Source organism: Athene noctua, chromosome 1 (assembly GCF_965140245.1).
Source record: "Athene noctua chromosome 1, bAthNoc1.hap1.1, whole genome shotgun sequence".
NCBI classification, from domain to species: Eukaryota; Metazoa; Chordata; class Aves; order Strigiformes; family Strigidae; genus Athene; species Athene noctua.
In genome coordinates, this window is record NC_134037.1 from 46,088,751 (window position 1) to 46,106,796 (window position 18,046).

General features: G+C 37.0%; 1 protein-coding gene across 4 annotated transcripts in view; it reads right to left on the reverse strand.

The window, feature by feature from the left end:
* The window catches only part of MMS22L (MMS22 like, DNA repair protein), a 95,639-nt gene that overhangs the window by 60,378 nt on the left and 17,215 nt on the right, over positions 1 to 18,046 (reverse strand). For 3 of the 4 annotated variants that reach the window (XM_074923029.1, XM_074923036.1, XM_074923056.1), the window contains 6 exons: positions 17,734 to 17,847; positions 15,091 to 15,270; positions 9,107 to 9,169; positions 4,094 to 4,213; positions 3,458 to 3,681; positions 547 to 1,056 (listed from right to left, as the gene is read on the reverse strand). In XM_074923029.1, the coding sequence (XP_074779130.1) occupies positions 547 to 1,056; positions 3,458 to 3,681; positions 4,094 to 4,213; positions 9,107 to 9,169; positions 15,091 to 15,270; positions 17,734 to 17,847 (1,211 nt within the window). The remainder of the gene's footprint in view (positions 1 to 546; positions 1,057 to 3,457; positions 3,682 to 4,093; positions 4,214 to 9,106; positions 9,170 to 15,090; positions 15,271 to 17,733; positions 17,848 to 18,046) is intronic. The other variant, XM_074923046.1, reaches the window with a different exon arrangement.

An 18,046-nucleotide genomic window follows, 5' to 3' on the forward strand; every position in this document is an offset into this window, starting at 1 on the left:
GAACTAACACATCAAAGCAATACTGCTTGAAAGTGGTAAAATATGCTTTCCTTCTTTCTTATCGAACCCCAGACAAGTATTTAAATCTCCATAACCGTTGCATTTGATTGCAACCTTGGTGAAAGAAAAAAATAGAATAAAGAATTTAAAAAATAGAATAGATTCACTGAAGAAAAAAACCCAAACACCAAAACCCCCAACTTAAGTAATTTTGTACAGATAATAATTTTGACATTTCCTGTGCCAAAAGAAAGATGGTATTGTCTGAAATAGGAGAAACTGGATGACTTTCTACAGAGCCACTAATTCATAATACACTATCAGGGATGTCAAACCTAATGTCCTGAAATAGTAAGGAAACATTTCTAAAATTCTAAATGCAGGGAGGTATTGGTGGATTTTGAAACTGAATGTATCATTCACAGTCCTCCAGAGATTTCTCTTTCCTTTTACTCTTTCAGTAAGAAATTAACATGAGCTACATTTTAACCCTAAACACAAAATCAAGGTATCAGTCTGTATCTATAATGTAACAAAATAACTTACCGAAGCCTGGCTAGAACAACCTGAAGAAAATTTAGGACCATACTCAGTTCAGCTCCTCGACAAGCAGGCAGCAGCATAGTAAAACCATCGTTTAGCAACTTTTCCTCAGAAAGGCTCAAGTAGCAGCTGGTCTCAAATACTTCTTGGACACCATCAATGTAGGTTGAAAGTAGAGTCCAGAGATCTTGTTTCTGTGTGTAGTCATTTTTGGTTACTAGAAAATCCTTTGCCTTCTCACGGAAAGCATTTGAGAGTTTCTCAGCTAGGACGCTAATGTCCATGTTCTTCTCAACATAAATCAAAAGAAAAGCAAAATGACCTCTCCAGATGAGAGCTCTCTGAGACACAGTGACAGAGGACGGAGTCCGAAAATCCAAAAGATCCAACACTCGACTCACTATATCTTCTGTCTCTGCAACAATTGCCAGCATGAGGAACAGGTTAAAAAAGTTCTGCAGTCCCACTTCTGTCAGCTCCTGCATTCTTCTCCGATGGAACTTGGAATAAATTCTACATTAATAAAACAAACCCCAAAATCAGGAGAGTTTCTTAAAGTATGCAATTTTCTATCTGCTTGATAGAATTAAATGGTATTTTCATGCTTTTAGGTTATAATTATCCTCTTCTAATAACCCTTAAATTTTGATTATCCTCTTTTCTCTCCACTCTTCTACTCTTTTGGATACTGGAACAAACATGCCATTCCATTTCCTGCTTGTAACACATGGTACACATTAAGAGCTTTCAACCCCAGGCACAGCCTAGCCCTTTGTCCTTATCCAACATCTAGCACAAAGTTGAGCACAATGCTATGAGCAGACTCTCTCTGCTCTGGCTGTGATGGGTGTCCTCAATACCATGCCTTCACATCAATCAAATTTAACCCATGAGAGCTGCTAGGAAAGGATGCTGCCAAATGGCATCTTCACCACAACAAATAATTCCTGTACCGCAACTTCTTCCCTAGAAACTCCATTATTTCCTTGCGGCACAAAGGAAAAAAAAAAAAAAAAAAGACCAGGGACTCTCATTCCTTTAGCTACTGATTTGTGTTCTTATGTTATACTGCCACAGCTGCTGTGGTCAAAGGCTCACCTCCCTAACCATCGCTGCAGTAAAAGGGAGAGGAAGATTTCTGGTGGAAAGCTCCTTTGCTCCACAGTGCTTTGCCAAATCTGTGTTGACCTGTATCGCACACCTACTGTATGCACTGCAGACTACATGTCTGGGAGAAAACAGGCATTTGGGAGACAAACCTTTCTCTAGCAGGAAGATGTTAAGAAACTTGAAGCTGTATTGCTTATATAGTGCTCAAGTCATATGTAGCTGATGGTGAGAAGCACTGCTATTCTGCAACTTTAAAGAGGCTCACAAAAAGCAGAAACTTTTACAGAGGTGTCTCTTCTATGACCTTTGCTCAGATCATGACTTTTACATAAATGTCACCATTCCTATGACAAAGGAATAAGATGATTTGTGTGTTGAAAACTTTGGGTATATCTTTCGTGTTTAATTTAAAGTAAGTTCCACATACAGTAGCTAAACATCCATAAATGCTGTTTTCCGATTCTGTCACCTGGAAAAATAGTTGGAAATGGTGCTGAGGTTATCAAATCTAGCCACCAAAATTTACAGCAAATCCAATTAATGTTGTTTAGTAGTAAATTACTACTGACAGGCATTTACGTTCTTCATGCATCAATTAATGCTTGGTTAGCTGCTGAAAACGGAGTTCATCCCAAAATCATAGCTGTAGGCTGTTAAATTTTGCTACTTGTGTAATTGATTTATTCAAGGTAGAAAAGATGAATACTGGTTGAGCAGACTGACACAGTGTGTGTTGTGTATCATTATTCCCCCTCTTAAATTAGGGAAAGTAACAAGCTACAATAGCACAAAAATGTAAGTATAATTTGTTTTCAGTAAAAATGGAGCAGGCTAATTAAAATTACTAACTAAAACAAGACACTGATTCACCATCCAACAATATATTTGTTTCTAAGTAGTTGTAATAATTCTTAAATCCAACTTTACTGACTGTAACAACTTGTGAAGTGTATTTAGACACAAGGTATATTTTCCCTTTGTGATAGCCAAGATAACTCTTCTTTCTTGGAAGAAACATACCACATAACTTGTAAGGTGTGCATACACATGTGCATTTTTATATATTTATTACTTGCATACAAAAGTATTTTATAATACTTAATCTTTTAAAACTCAACCCAAGAACTCAAAACTAATTAAGTCTTCTATATCCAATGGAAACAAAATAAAAAGTTAACACTTCTAATAATCAGTACAATCTCATTACTCTTCAGTAAGTATATAAAACATCAGGATTCTGATTTACAGAATACTTATTTTAAGGGCTTTTTATATTATGACTGAACATATGCCCAAATTAGTATGGTTTAAAATAAAATGTAAAATTAAAGCCCTCAAAAAATATGCTGTGAAAAATTCTGAAAACCATGAAGAAGAAAATGGAAATATAAATGAAATTGCAGGCCTAGCAAGAGGCAGTCTGCATGTTCTTGGACAACACATGGCTTACATGCAGCTCAAACAGAATTTCTGTGCTTTAATTACATCAGCTGTCTGGCAATAGGGCTGTACCACTGCATAGGTTGCCAGTGTACCAAATTCCTGGCCTGTGGGACAAAGTAAATCATCACAAGCTATGGATGCCAAGGTGATTCTTGGACCCAGCTCTTGGACCCTGTCACAGCCTCAGCTGGCAACAGAAACTTCAGTGAACAACTGCTTTCTTCAAATTATGAATCCCCCTGGATCCTTCATCCTCATGAGCACAGCACCCCTGCCTTGCTTTGGTATGTGGCTGGAAGGGCCATGCAGTCTGACTGATTAGACCTCTTGCAACATGAGACAAACTAAGTAGCAGCCATACCGTCCTTTAATTTGTTTCCAAGGAGGAACGCCACTGTTCTGTGCTTCTTTCATCATCCGTGCCAAAATGCTGAGAAAAATGAAGTAACTGTTGCTGGACTTGTACAGGGCGGGGATCTGCTGTTCACAACAGCAACTTTTCACCAGCTCAAGCATTGACAAAGAAGTTTTACTAACATTTGCCAGACCCTTCAGACCAAGCCAAGGAACAGTAAAGCAACTGTTCTAAAAGAATAAATGCAAACAGAAAACATTATAAGTACAACAAATGCTAATATTCCAAAGGCAACAAGATGCAATCCTTCACACAAAGGATACATTCCTACCACAACTCAAAAAATGCATTGTAACTCTGTGCAAAATATTTTTACAAGATCTTAAAATCAGTAGCCCTGATGAAAAATAAGAGTAAAATATATTATAACTCATTCTATTGTGACATAATGTAATGGACCATAACATATATTTAAACATGATTTCTTAAACAAATATAGCAAGTTTAGGGATACTGCCATTGACTAGTCAGTTTTGCAAAAGTATAGCAACCAAGCTTGGCTAAAGGAGAATCAGACCTAACTGCTAAAAATCGAGGACTGTCCACATGTAATTCTACATTTTTTTATATTCATTCACTTACCAGGTTCTTGCTGTAATAATCCCAGAGTATGGTGGCAATAGATAGGTTCAAGTCCCAGAAACTACACAAGGTCAAACAGCACTGAAGATGCATTCGTAAGTGTTCCTCTAACACACCAGTCTTGAAAAGGGAATAAGAAGTTTATTGTAGGAGGGGAGCATCACCTTGTCTACCCACAAACCCAATACTACCAGACTATTAAGAATAATTTCCTAACACAAAAGTTATTTTTAATTATATAAAGTTGAGCAAATGCTTCTGCTAATGTGAGCAATGAACTAGAAGATAAAAGCTGACAATTGCATCCTGCAATCCAGCCATTATCATGCACCACTTCAGGTGTTTAGAATTGTAGATACATTAAGATAACAACCAACCCAATATTGAGCCTAACTTGAAAGATGACCGCATGGTACAGGACCTCACAAAACTAGTAAATGGGACATTGGCTGGGATATATGCATGAGTCAGCTGAATGCTGACTCATTCACCACTGATACAGAGAGAAGGTGCAACTCTGAGACCTCATGCTTCTCTCTATAATATTCCAACAGAAGGGTCTTTTCTTTTTGAGTCATGTTCCTTCTCAAACCTCTGCAACATGGCTATACTGCTAACATCCCAGACAACACTAAATCAAGGGTAAATAAGTCTCTGAACATTGGGGGGGGGGGGTGGGGGTGGGCAGCAGGGCAGACAGACAACACACAACACATGACACACAGACATGGCCAATAAAATTCCCATACCACTTTTTTTTTATTCATCAGTTCCAAATTTTGCACACAAAAGGAAGAAGGGTCATAGGAAAGAAAATAGGAAATTCCAAACAATTTGAACACAGTGAAGCATTCAGTTTGTAATTATGGGATACCAAGAGTGAGATTTCCCACAGCCAGCTTTTGATGTCAGCAAAACTGGACTGGCATCAGAGGTCAGATATCAGGAGCTCTATGCTCAGACTGAAATCACGTGTCTAATTCAGCCTGTTTTAGACATCTACTTTAGGATGGTAAAGTATAGGATAAGCCCAAAAGGCTTTATTGTCTATAACAATAAAAATAACTAACTATAAAAGTAGTTTGGCAGACCAGCTTGTGTGTAGTTGTCTTAAGGGAAGACTTTTACACATGTAAGTCTAACACGTCTGGGATAGTAGCTAACTTGTTCTGCGACAGTAGAAACACCTGACCTACTCTTAGCTTTCAAAATACATCTAAACACTATACAGGCCTGGAATTTCTAACAGCATAAAGTAAGCTAAAGAGGAATAAAATGGGTAAGAAAAATAAAAACCTACAGGATGTTTTATGATCCAAAATCATAGTCCCAGGGAGGGGAATGAAGGAAGTCATGCCTCAAATATTGGGAAGTTATCCCAATAAGTTTCAATTACAGTGCTAGGTCCTGAATTACATCCCAAGCTCATCCAGCTCAGAACACAAATAAGTTAAAAAAAGATCACTGATGTCAGGTGACAGAAAAAGATAACACTGGGGTTTGTTTGTTTATTGTTGTTGTTTTAAAATAGTCTTTCATTAATACCTGTTACTGGAAGAGCAGGACTTCTGCTCTTACCCACAATGTGGTTTAATGTCTTAGAGCTGCTTTTTTTTCCCTGTTTTAGACACTATACAAAGGAGTTACAACTCATGAACTTATCTATACCTGGCTATACATTCACATGGAAAACATTATTTCCTGAACTTTATCAGAACACTGTAAACAATTACACAAATCATCTTCAATAACTTCTAATCATGTCTGCCTTTTCATGAACAATTAATGCACAGCATATGGCTTCTGAAGTGGTATATTTCTAAAACAACTTGAAAATTGAAAAGGCATTTTCAGTTGTCATATAAAATTATATATTGAAGACATTATGTATAACAATATATGAAAAGCACTGAAATAGAAAGGAACCTCTTCAAGAAAGGCTCATTAAAAGATGTAAAAAATAGTTCAAATATAACAAAAATGCCCACAAATGAAAGGTGATCCTCAAGTATTGTTTTTATATGACATAACTGTAGCTATTAAATTACTAGTCTTCCCAAATTAACAATCTTATACAAAAAAAAGGAGAGAACCATTTTCAACAGCTGCTTTTTTTTTATGAATAAAAGCAAGAGGCTTGATATAAAACAAGAAGCTACAGCTGAGCGTATCTGTTTCTCTAGAGATACCTACTCAGTTATGAAAGATGTAAAAAAACATAACCCAAAACACACACCCTTTACAAAGGGAATGCTTAATCTTAAAACTGTCATTTGTGTATAGGATTATATTTAGCATCTAATTCAGAAAACAATGACTGCATTAGTTAAATTAATTCAGCAATATACATGGTATTGTAAGTAGCTTCAATTTCAAACATTATTTATCTATCCAACAATAGTTTCAGAACAGTTTCCAAAACCAAGATAGTACTGAAAGCTTTATCTCAAATTTAATATGAAGAGTTCTCCAGACTTCAAATATCCCTGGGATTAATGGATTCTCTCATTGCTCTTTTGCTTAAAATGGTCTCTTGCACTGCTGGAAATACTATCAGAACTCAGCTTTTAATTTATCGCAGAAGGGAGGAACACCAGATACTATCAAAATGATAGTACTATCTAAACACAACATTTTTCTCTTATGATCTCCTACTGCAGTAACAAAATTGGTTTCCTAGAACTCCAACAAATATTTCTGTATCTCTTTTATAGTAGAATTAAAAATATAGTGAAGGTATAACAAAATTGAAGTAGAAATGAAACAACATGAAGCATTTATTTTCTGAAATGAGAGAAGACTAGTAAGACAGACTATTAGCTCTCATGAACAAAACATCTTTTGATTCTCACTTACAATAAAACTTTGTAAACACAAATTCATCTTATAGTGACAATCCATAAATTTAGTCAGTTTGATGTTGCTTAGTATACAAATACAGCTATGTTAATAATCCTAGTATAACAATTTTCATTTTGTAGTAGAAATAGCATTGTAAACTAGCTCTACTTTTGTCATTAGCCCAGTAACAGAAATCCAAATTACAACAGAAGTAGGCCATACCCCATGTAAGTAGTTTCCCCATAAATGTCCTTTTTTGTGATACAAATGGGAGATCCTTCACACAAGCAATTGTCTTCAACTCTATCCATCAAGAATTATTAAAAAAAAAAAGAAGGCACAGTTTCTGGCTAAGAAATTCATAAGTCTATCAACTGTTTGAAGGTGAAAGGATATATTCAAGGAAGCAGTACTCTACACTTGCCCAGCCATTACTGCTCCTACCTTATTTACAGCTCACAAATACAGTATTTTTGCTTCCCATCTCCATTTGTCCCCTAACCTGAACAGCACCTTACATCATCTCCTTACTCAGAAGCACGCCAAGTATAACCTCATAAAGAAGGAGTTCCTACCTGGAGACAGAGTACTGCAACACCCCTCTGCCACTTCACCTGGACATGGGACACCTTTCTCAGGAAGTTTTTAATCACCCCCCAAAAAAATCAGGCATAGACTGGATAAAGGTGGCTCAGACTCTCTCCTGCCTGCAGGGTTACCCTCTCTGCTGGGGACCATTAAACTCACCAGTTCTACTGAAACTACAAAAACCTGCAGCATTTTGTTATGCTTTTTATGTCACTTTTGCATCCCAGTACTTAGCTTTAACATTGTTAGGACAGCTAACTCCAGCTTCTGCTGATTCATCAAAGATGAACATTCTTTTATCTACTTTCATGATGCTCCCTCGCCCTCAAAATCCATGTCTACAACAGTGCCTAAAATCATCTTTTCACTACCTAGAAATTGAAGATCACATGAGGAGAAATTAATAGTTACTGGTAGGAGAGAGATTATCAATTTACATTACAGAGGTATGATTTACATTAGAAATGTATGATCTGTACGCTTTTCAGATACTTTTGAACATGCAAACTTATGCATACTTGATTTCACTTGATTTTGATGTATATGCACTGTGTGTATTCATTTATACACTGTGAAATAATTCAAAAAGCTGAAGTATAGCTTGATTTTTCAACTTCTTAATTATCTATTATTTCCACTATACTAACTACAAAATATCTTTTTGTAAAAACTGTAGTTGTAACAAGTATTGTTCCATACTCCAGCTTCAACCACAGCTGTTGCTACTGCATGAGCAAGGCAGTAATAATAAAAAACCCCAACTGATTCCTCTTCTGCTTTCAACAACAGAGCTTTGTAAGATTTTATTTCATCTGAGAGCAAATAAAAAACCCAAACATGTTTATTCTCATCTTAAGCATACACAAATTAAAGAAACTATTTTTATAGGTGTTGCTGATACAGCATTTGCAATTTTACCATGCAACTTCAGAACAAATGTACATAGCTGCAACGTAACATATTTAAAAACGTGATGAACAGCATATTTAAAACCACTTTAAAAGGAGGTCAGTTCTGACCTCTGGGCCATGAAGCATTGCATTAACAGTTCTGCAGAAAGAAAAGTGATAAGGTATGAAATGAGTACTCAGAAACTAGAACCTTATCAGTAAGAGTTTGATTCAAGCCTGTAAGACAAATTGCTCAGCAAGGCAAGTCACCTTCCTGCTGTGATGAGGATATAGCTGAATTTTCAATGCAACTGACTATCTCCTTCATCATGTCTCCTCAACTTGATATCCTTACATTCAGTATCTGGTTTACATTTTCTAAGCATCCAGTTCTTATTCTGAATACATCTTGTCTGAGTAGCCATATACCTACCCTTCCAGGATAATTATCTTTTTCCTTTATCTGACAATTTAGCATCAAGCACAACTACTTTGAAGCAAGTGCAACTGCTAACAAGGAGGGAACTGTATACTGCCATAGTTCAGCTACGTCAAGGATGTTCATTTACCACTGATAAAAACACTAGAATTCCAAAAATATACTTGTTAGCCAGATTTTGTTTCATGCACTGTCTTTTCCTGAAAGCGTCCCTGACATGATTCTTGTTCATTATTTCTTCCCTTACACACTTACTTGAGCATCAGTGGATTTTTTAAGGAGTTCTTCGACAAATTTCCAATTGGATTCCTTCTGTTTCTGAAAAACAATGATTAGCAGCATGAAATAGCATTTATATTCCTCACAGGAGTCATTATGTAATAACAGGAAAATAAGCAGGCAAAAAATTTCCAGAAATATTTCATTTCATGATAGCATATTGTACTGAACACTGAAAACAGCTTTTTTGTTTTATGAATATAATTAATATCTGTCCTAAAAATTAGGGTCTCAAAACCAAACAGATGACTAAAAATAAAAAGTACGTAATTAAAATTGGTTTAAGTGATTCATTTACAATCCCAGACTTCACTTTTAGTAAAGAAATAAAACATTCAGGCATTTTTGACTAGTATGATCAGTAAGTCAGTCTTAAAATTTCTTTCTTTAACATTCTGTATAAAGGAAAACATAAGGGGTAAGAAGTAAGAAAAGGTACAATCTCACCTTTTCTTGCTTTTTCCTTGTCAATGAAAAAAGCTAACTCATTTTTCCCAGCCCAAACATTAAGGATTGTTTTGGCCAGTTCAGTAAGGAGTTGGCCAGATAGTAGCGGCCTATATATAGAGGAAAAAAAATACAGGGTAGGTCAAAAATGGCCCACAATTCTTCAGCTTGGGAAGACAGATGACTATCCACTTGAATCAACCATGCTAGTGAAGTAAAGGACTTGCATGGCAAAGTATATTAAAAAGGAAGAGAGGAAAATATATTTAGACAGTGGGAAAGAAAAGGGTAGAAGGTTTCACAACTAAGGCTATTTCCCAGGGTAAAAATAAAGTCAACAAAGCCAACATACTTACAATTCTAGGAGGTCCAAAAATCACCTCTTACACTCAGCCATGTATATAGCTTGTGTATATAACTAGATGTGTGAACACAGTATTTTCATCATTGTCCTGCCTCACTCATTCTTTCCACTATCACAACTGTTAAGCCTTATCAAATTAGTCTGCAGATAACTGTCCTCTGTATAGGGCTTACAATAAAGACCATCTTATGCTCTGGTAATTGAAATATAACTGTTTTCCAGCAGCAACATCATCGTGCCCCACCCTCCTCTACTACTGACCACACTACTTCATGCTGTGACTTGGTGACAATTCCACACAGAACTCAGAGGGTACCAAGAGAATTTTAAAGATGACCTCTTTAAAAAAATGCACTAACACATGTATTTTTGACTACTAAAGCTGGCTTTACATTTTTGCACAACCAGAAAAAAAGTTATGAAAGATTGCTGATGGTAGCAAGATACAGTCTGTAAACTGTTTATAGAACAAATATGAATGAAAGGACAGATCTGCAGAAAGTTACACTAAAGCTGCAATTTCATGATTCAGGAACTTGAGGAATATCAACTAAAGAGTGCCCACTGCTTCCTTCTCATCCTGCCAGCTGCTGTTCCTGCCCTCATAGCTGTAGCATGCCACTGCTCTGTTGTTCTGGTACTTCTGTTTGTGGGACACAGTGCAAACCAGAGCAGTGAACCAACCGAGAGCTTTAGGAGAGAAAGAAAGAATGAAAAAGGGAGGAAGGCCTGACCTAGGTCATAGAATAGGGACACAAATAGTTGTGCCAGAATAGCAGAGAGTTCATCAGGCCTAGGTTCGTAAACAGGCCTTCTTAAACCAAAAACCTTTGTATCATGAAACCAGAAGCAGAACTAGCATTCTGTCAGGAGAGGCCACTACATCAACAAGTAGCCAAGGAGTAAAGGCAGCACTTCAATAATGACTAAAACCTAGGTAGTGCAAAATCAGCATTCCCAGACAGTTCTGTCTAGTATTTACATCAGATTTTTATTCTGACTGCTATATTTTAGAGCCTGATGTTATGTGAATATTTAGACACCGGCATGGTCCTACTGCAGACTCCAAGTAAAGCTAATCGCTGCTCAAAAACCAGATTTATCTGAGATGAGTAGATATTAGACCATCGTGCTAAATAGCTATGAGACCTCTGAATGTCTGGATCAGCCTGCTCAGAACATGCTTTTAGTACTCCTGTAGTCCAAGGACACAGGATTTATACAAAACGTGTTTATTGCCAAAGTTCCAGCTCATCTGCATTATGCAAATCACCTAACAAGATCCTGGAGTAATCTAGGGCAAACCCCTGACACCAAGTGGAATTGATTAGAAGAGTGCACCCAGGTTCAGCCCAAACACAGGAAAGAAAGAATTACACCAACCACCCATTGCACTCTTTTTTTTCAGCCTCAATTGACTATTTTTTTAACCAGACTTGTTTCATTCAAAACCCACTAAATTGATATCCTAACAGTATTCCCTGCTACACTGGCAATATGGCATAGCAACCGTTTACAATCCATCCTTGTCAGAGTATACGTAGAATCTACATGTCTTACTCCAGAACTGCCAGCTTACAACATCCTTCCTTCATGGCCAAAGAGTCCCAAAACCAACAAAACCTGGAGACCTTGCAGTGCATAAAAGTACTGCTAAAACCAAAAATGTGAGCTGAGACCCTCTAGGTTTGCAGGAAAAAATTTCTGCCAGAACTAACGGCTGACTACCTGGAAGAGTCATACTAGGCTTAGCTGAAAGTCCAAGTTTGCATATTTTTGCTATGTACTCATTTCAGATTATTCTATTAAAAGGCTCCAAGTAACTCTGCCTATAATTCCCTAGCCCAAAGCATATTGAAATCGACCCCAGCAATGTTCAGAAGTAGCAAATTTTCTCATCAGGTTCCATTTGGTTTTTAAATGTACAAATCCTGCTTTTCAGAAGGGTGAAGTGGGACCTCAATGAGGGGGTTATGGAAAGAGACACATATTGTACATCCTTCAGAACACAGTGTCTAAGAAACCTGGCCAAAATTTTCTAGTTTAAGAAAAATGGTTTCATGTGTATGAAATATATATTCGCTATATATGAATCATTGCATATTTGAAATTACGTTATATGAGCTAAAGGGGGAAAAAATAAAAAGAAGCAAGTCTGAAACCTATTTAGAATTTTAAAAGCTTTCATAATAACCTCAAGGCCATGCAGACCACATTAAAAAATTGAAAATCTTCCACAGATGACATAGGCTTAGAGGCAATTTTTGCTACAGAGCACATGAATAACCATCATTATGACACATCACCCTCCCACCTCTGATCACAGTTAATTAAAAGAAAGCATGTGTCATGAAGCTATCTCATCAGATGTTTAACCAACAAAACAGGACTACATTGAGCCCTGATGTAATTCCACTGACTTCACAAATTTATACCATGGACTATTTCATCTTATCATGTTCAAAGAATGTTTTCAGCTGTAATTCTGGGGCGGGGCCAGAATCTAGAGGAAACGGTTAGCATCAACTATCTATGACAGATTAGACTTGTGGTGTGTGAAAAGGCACTCTTGCTACTGAGGTTTTTTTTGTAAGCACCCATGGCACTTAAGAGAACAGGGATCCCTGGACAAACTCAGAGCCACACTCAGAAATGCAAAGCACAGCTAACAGATTTAGCATAAAGACTACTGGACACATCAAGAGGAGTGTGCACAGGATGGTCTCATGATTTACAAATAAGACTTGGAAATTCTCCCAGGTGGGCTCTAAGGTAAAAGTATTATTTAATCTTGGGCAAGTCACTTCCTGTCACTGTGTTTCAGATTCCTAGTTAAAATAAGAACAACAAGAGTCCTTTTTTCCACTCTACATCTGTTTGGCTTATTTAAATAATATAGTGCCTGGGGCAAAAAATAATCTCTCACGAGGCTAAATACATAGTATGTATCAGTAAAAGAAACAGGAAAAAATCCAACGATCAAAGTAAACAGTATCACTGCATTTTGATTAGGGCATAAAATATAAAAAAAACAGGATAAATGTCTGCTTCATGCTGGTTTCTGTATTCAACCTGGGAATAACCTTTTCTCTCCATCTAAGTTCCTCTAATAAGCAGGGAATGTAGTAATTCTATCTTCCCAATGTCCCTCTGAAATACACCACGGACTGTGGTCCTCCCCCACTACTGTAGTAACAGGACAAAAGCAAGAGGAGCTTGAGACAACCTTCAGTGTAAACATTAGATGTGGTCTGCAACTTTACACTGTATGAATGTGTAAGAAGTTGCTTCATTTTGTCATGGTATTATTAGAAAAGACTGAACCACAGGATAATGAGCAGCTTGCCACGGGATCCTAAAGTATCCATCAACCCGCAAGCAACAGAAACATAAGCATCCCACATTCATCAAGCCCTCTAGTCGCCACAAACGGTCATGAGATTTTCAACTAAGTATTCAAGCATCGAGTTACCACACCTCCCCTACCGTTTATTCCCAGGGAATTTGCAAGACAAATTAATGAAACTAATTTTTATTAGAAAGTCTAATCTTACTTAGGATTAAAAACATTCACAAAAGTTCAACATTTGTCATTCCTCCTCTGTTTATATACAAATGCTTTTAAAGATCTAAAGATGAGGGGGGGGGGAATTTTAAGTTATCAAAACAAACTGATCACCTGATGTGATCAGACTCTTCCCTCTTTACAGATCTACAGTTCATAAACATCTTTCAAGGTTTTAACCTTCTGTCCTAAGTCAGGACAGGAAATCATGGTTAAGATTTTAAACAGAAAAAGGGTATGACCTTGCCAGTTTAACATGCACCATGAAATTACAAATAATAATAGACACTTCACAAGAAAGGCCAATTAAGCCCAATTTGTGGAAGAAGCCATATATAGCTGATGTTCGGCAAACTAGGGAGTATAAGAAATCCAGCTGAAGTGTTAAAAAAACAAAAACAAAACACCAAAACACCAATGAGGCAAAAGATAAAAGAACAGGACAGATGAGAGAAGATGGCATGACCTGATTCTGCTCAGTGTCAAAAATACTATTATACAAAAAAAAAAAAATCCAACACAAAAACCCTAGATTTCTGGGTCTTCAGCTACCTCTTTGGCTTCTAGTCAGCTCCCTCTACAGTCAATTAAGAAAAATTGGCAGCTTTCATACCTCCCAAATGGATTAATTGCCTCAGGAAATGACTTTTTCCTTCCCAAATAATGATTAGAAACTTAAAACTAGGTAGGATGAATCTCAGAGTAAGAGACTGAAAGAAGGTTCAGGGTTTACATGAGCCCAGAACTGCAGAAAACTGCTGTGAGGTCCATGAAGGAATCTGATGCAGCAGTAGCAAGTATGGTCCTCCACAGGTCTTATAGGAACAGCATGTACAGGTCTCATCTAGGTCCCTTACAGAATGCACGGCAATGTCAGGTCCCTCACAATGAGATTCACAGACAAGAACCTGATTAACCTGGGGCCAGCCAGCTCTAGCCAGTAGGAAAATTTAAGGCCATTTTCTAAAAGCTAATGTCTTGCAACTTACTGCCAGAACTTCCTAAACTGAAGCTTGAATTCAACCGTTATTAGACAGCATCTATTGGTACCACACCAACACAGAAAATTAAGCTGTGTATACAAACAGATATATATATGCACCTCATCATGCCATTGCTGCGATGCAAAGGGAATGTAATTAGACAGATTGGAATTTATCCAGGGAAGAGCTACCACTTTTTAAAAAACACAGTGTTTGAGGTACAATCTATTGTGTTCAGCTCCTAAAACAACAAACTCAGTGAAGCATTTATGCTACAGGCAGACAGTCTTAAAACATATGCTACATCATTAAGTATATGTGCTACTAACTAGTTGGGATATTTCAAGTTTCCTTAATACAGTAATTTTCTGAATATCTGGTGTATAAACACGAATATGTCAGGGGCTCCTGGAATGTTTACTGACTTGTACAAAGCACAACTTAACACCACCAACCTTAAAAGGACCCCTTTTTTAACGAGTGTGAAGATTCCTGTATTACAACATGAATTGCTTTCTGCCAATAAAAATATAACCAGGTGAATTCAGACACATAAATAAATTATAACAATTTACAGGTATTTAGAAAAAAGCATACCCACCTTTTCATCTAGATTTCCATTACGGTCAAACTGGTAGAGTGATGCCAGATGAGTAATAATCCACCAGCTAAAACTCAATGGGTCTTTACACTGAATTGTTTCAAAAACAGACATCCTTTCAGAACTACTCGGCCTTTCAAAGATACTCTTTAGAGTTTTGTTCACCAAGCTCCAGAAACACTATAGAAAATGCAAAAGTAAATTTGAGCTGTGTTGAATAACAAAGCCTATGTTAACAATTTTCTTGACAATACTGTCCTATTGATTAATTTGCTTTTACAGAGAACAAGCAAGATAAGTCATTTCAAGAAAATAAATAAAACCAGTGTTCAGTATTACCAGAGAAAACTTGGAGCCACTTTAGAATGTCCTCTGTCTAATGCCAGCAGGAAGCAACGTGAAGGGACAAGCTTTGGTCACAAGGAAGAACATGGTACTTCACAGGCAAAATTACAAGCTGATGGAATGACAGTATGAAAATTGGATGGTGCACCAATACTCAGATGAGAGAGATTAGAGTTCTTTAATGAAGGCATTTTATAACAGAATTTTGAAAAACTTTTAGTGCTAGACTAACCTAACAAAGAGGAATACAATAGATGGTAGAGAATCAGTCTGAAAGACAGCAAACTGAGGTTCAAATTCTCTGTTTTGTTCCAAGACCATTCCAGTGCTGACAAACTGATTATTTCTCTTTGGCTCAGATACCTGTCTATATCACAGTATTACTTCTTCTGACAGCCTGTGTCTATGTTTCCTAGTTATACAGAAACTCTATGGAACTTCTTTGCATCTGTATTTTATCCACCTTAGCTGAGTCCTGATGCCAACTTACACTTCAGAGTGCTACTGCAAACATTTAACACTAAGGAAATTTCACTTGTGTTGTCCACCTTTATAATTGTTGTCATTAGCAAGTAAATAGCTATCAGTACAAACACTCTACTGTGAAGTACTCCATTCTATACTAAGTGAAGGGTATTCATTGCACAGATGGCAGGTTTGGTATTTATAAAGATTATTTCAGAAAACTTTCAAAGGATTTTGACACTTAATTCAGAGAAACGTCACCTCAATTCTAACCAGCAGTCAAGAAAGAAAAAAAAAAATCAAACACTAGAAAATATTAGCAAAGGAAAAGAAGAAAATAAAAAACATCATTATGCAATGCATAAAAATCAGGGGGTCTTAACCTTTCCTTCACCATGGACCCCCTTTAAATACCTTTTGTGGCTGCAGACCACCAAGACTTAATTCAAGATTTAAAGCACTAGACTGCATCAAACATTTATCTCAATTTTTCCATGAAGGGTCTTCAAATTTGGAGAGAAGGGGAAATAAGTTAACCTGTTAATGCACACACTCCTGTTATAGTATCTTTATTGCAATGATTCCATATGAATTTAACACAATAGCATCAACTCTTTTTGCTCAAATGTCCCATTTTATGGTATTTTAGCATTCTAATTCGAAATTTGATGCCAATTTTTACATTAAAATTTACTGAAAAGTTTTTATAATTCTTCTCACCTCCCCCCTTGTTTGTCTGTGTTCAGTCACCAGATATTTTTGCTTACGGGTCCAGGGCCACCACTTGGAGGAACAGACTTCAGCCTAGTTGTGGCCCTAAAGAGGGCCACTGGGTTAAGAAAATCTCTTTAAGAGAAAAACTGCCTAGTTAAAGTGGGTCCCACCAGCCATACCAGCACCAAATATACTAGTACATCAGGGCAGGTGTGTGTGGAGGTAGGGAGGGGAACTTGAATATGAGAGAAGCATTGAGGGGAGGGGGCTGTGGGAAAAGGAAGCACAGTGCTTGCCACGGGTCAGACCAAATGTTTCTGGGCTAAATGTTCCCCACCCCTGCTTTAAGTCTTCATGGACCCTCTGTGATGATATCATGGTCCCCCAGGGGTCCCCAGACCACAGGTTGAAAATGACTGTATAAAATCATATGGCCACCTAAACCATACTTGGAATACTGTATGCAATCATGGCACTTTGCCATTAGAAATAGCATGTAGTACTACAAGAAAAAGGTTCAGAGGTGACAAAGATGATCACAGGTAGAGAATGACACCCATAAGAAGAATGACTGAATACAGTAAGACTCTTTAGCCTAGAAAAGGCAGAAGGTAGGAGATACCAGAAAAAAAACCCTGAAGAGACATATAAAATCATATTGGTATAAGGAAGGAGAACAGGTAATGATTGGCTCTTCCAATAAAAGTACAAGGGACCAACAAAAGAAGTCAGCAACTACAAGATTCAAAACCAAAACCCAGGTTGTTCTTGCATAGGTAGTTAAGGTATGGGTATCAAAGACAGAAAAATGAACTAGATGGATCATTGGTCTGACTGTACCTGTGTTTCTAATGCCTGGAGATAAATCATTGCATGACATGACACAAATTGCAAATAATAACCAAACAGTACACTGCAAACCTAGATTCAGAACTTGACATACATTCAAGACGGCAGCCTAAAGCATCACAGTTAGCATGCAGTTCTCACAAAGCAAATATGAAGTTCAGTTCTATCATCAAATATGTGAACTAGTGCATTCATGGTAATTTGGGAATATTTGGTGACTGCACTGCATATATAATATTCATACATGTGTAAACTGTATTCTTCCATTACCTCCGTGTGAGACCCTTTATTTCTGTGGTCCAGCAGCTGAATAAGTAGAATCCATAATTCTTTAATGCAGGTACAGGGATAATGGTGACTAGCAAGAGCCTCAGAAGGTCTCACCTGAAAGAGAATATGCAATACAATCATTCAGAAAATTCCAAACCCAGTACTTTTATGTACCAATATCCCCCCTGGTTTTGATTGTTTGTTGCTGTTTGTTTTTGTTTTTGTTTTTTTTCCCAGTTAAATAATATAGGTACAATTACATATTGGAAATGGCATTATTTCATTAACATCCAAAATACAGCTCTTGTACAAC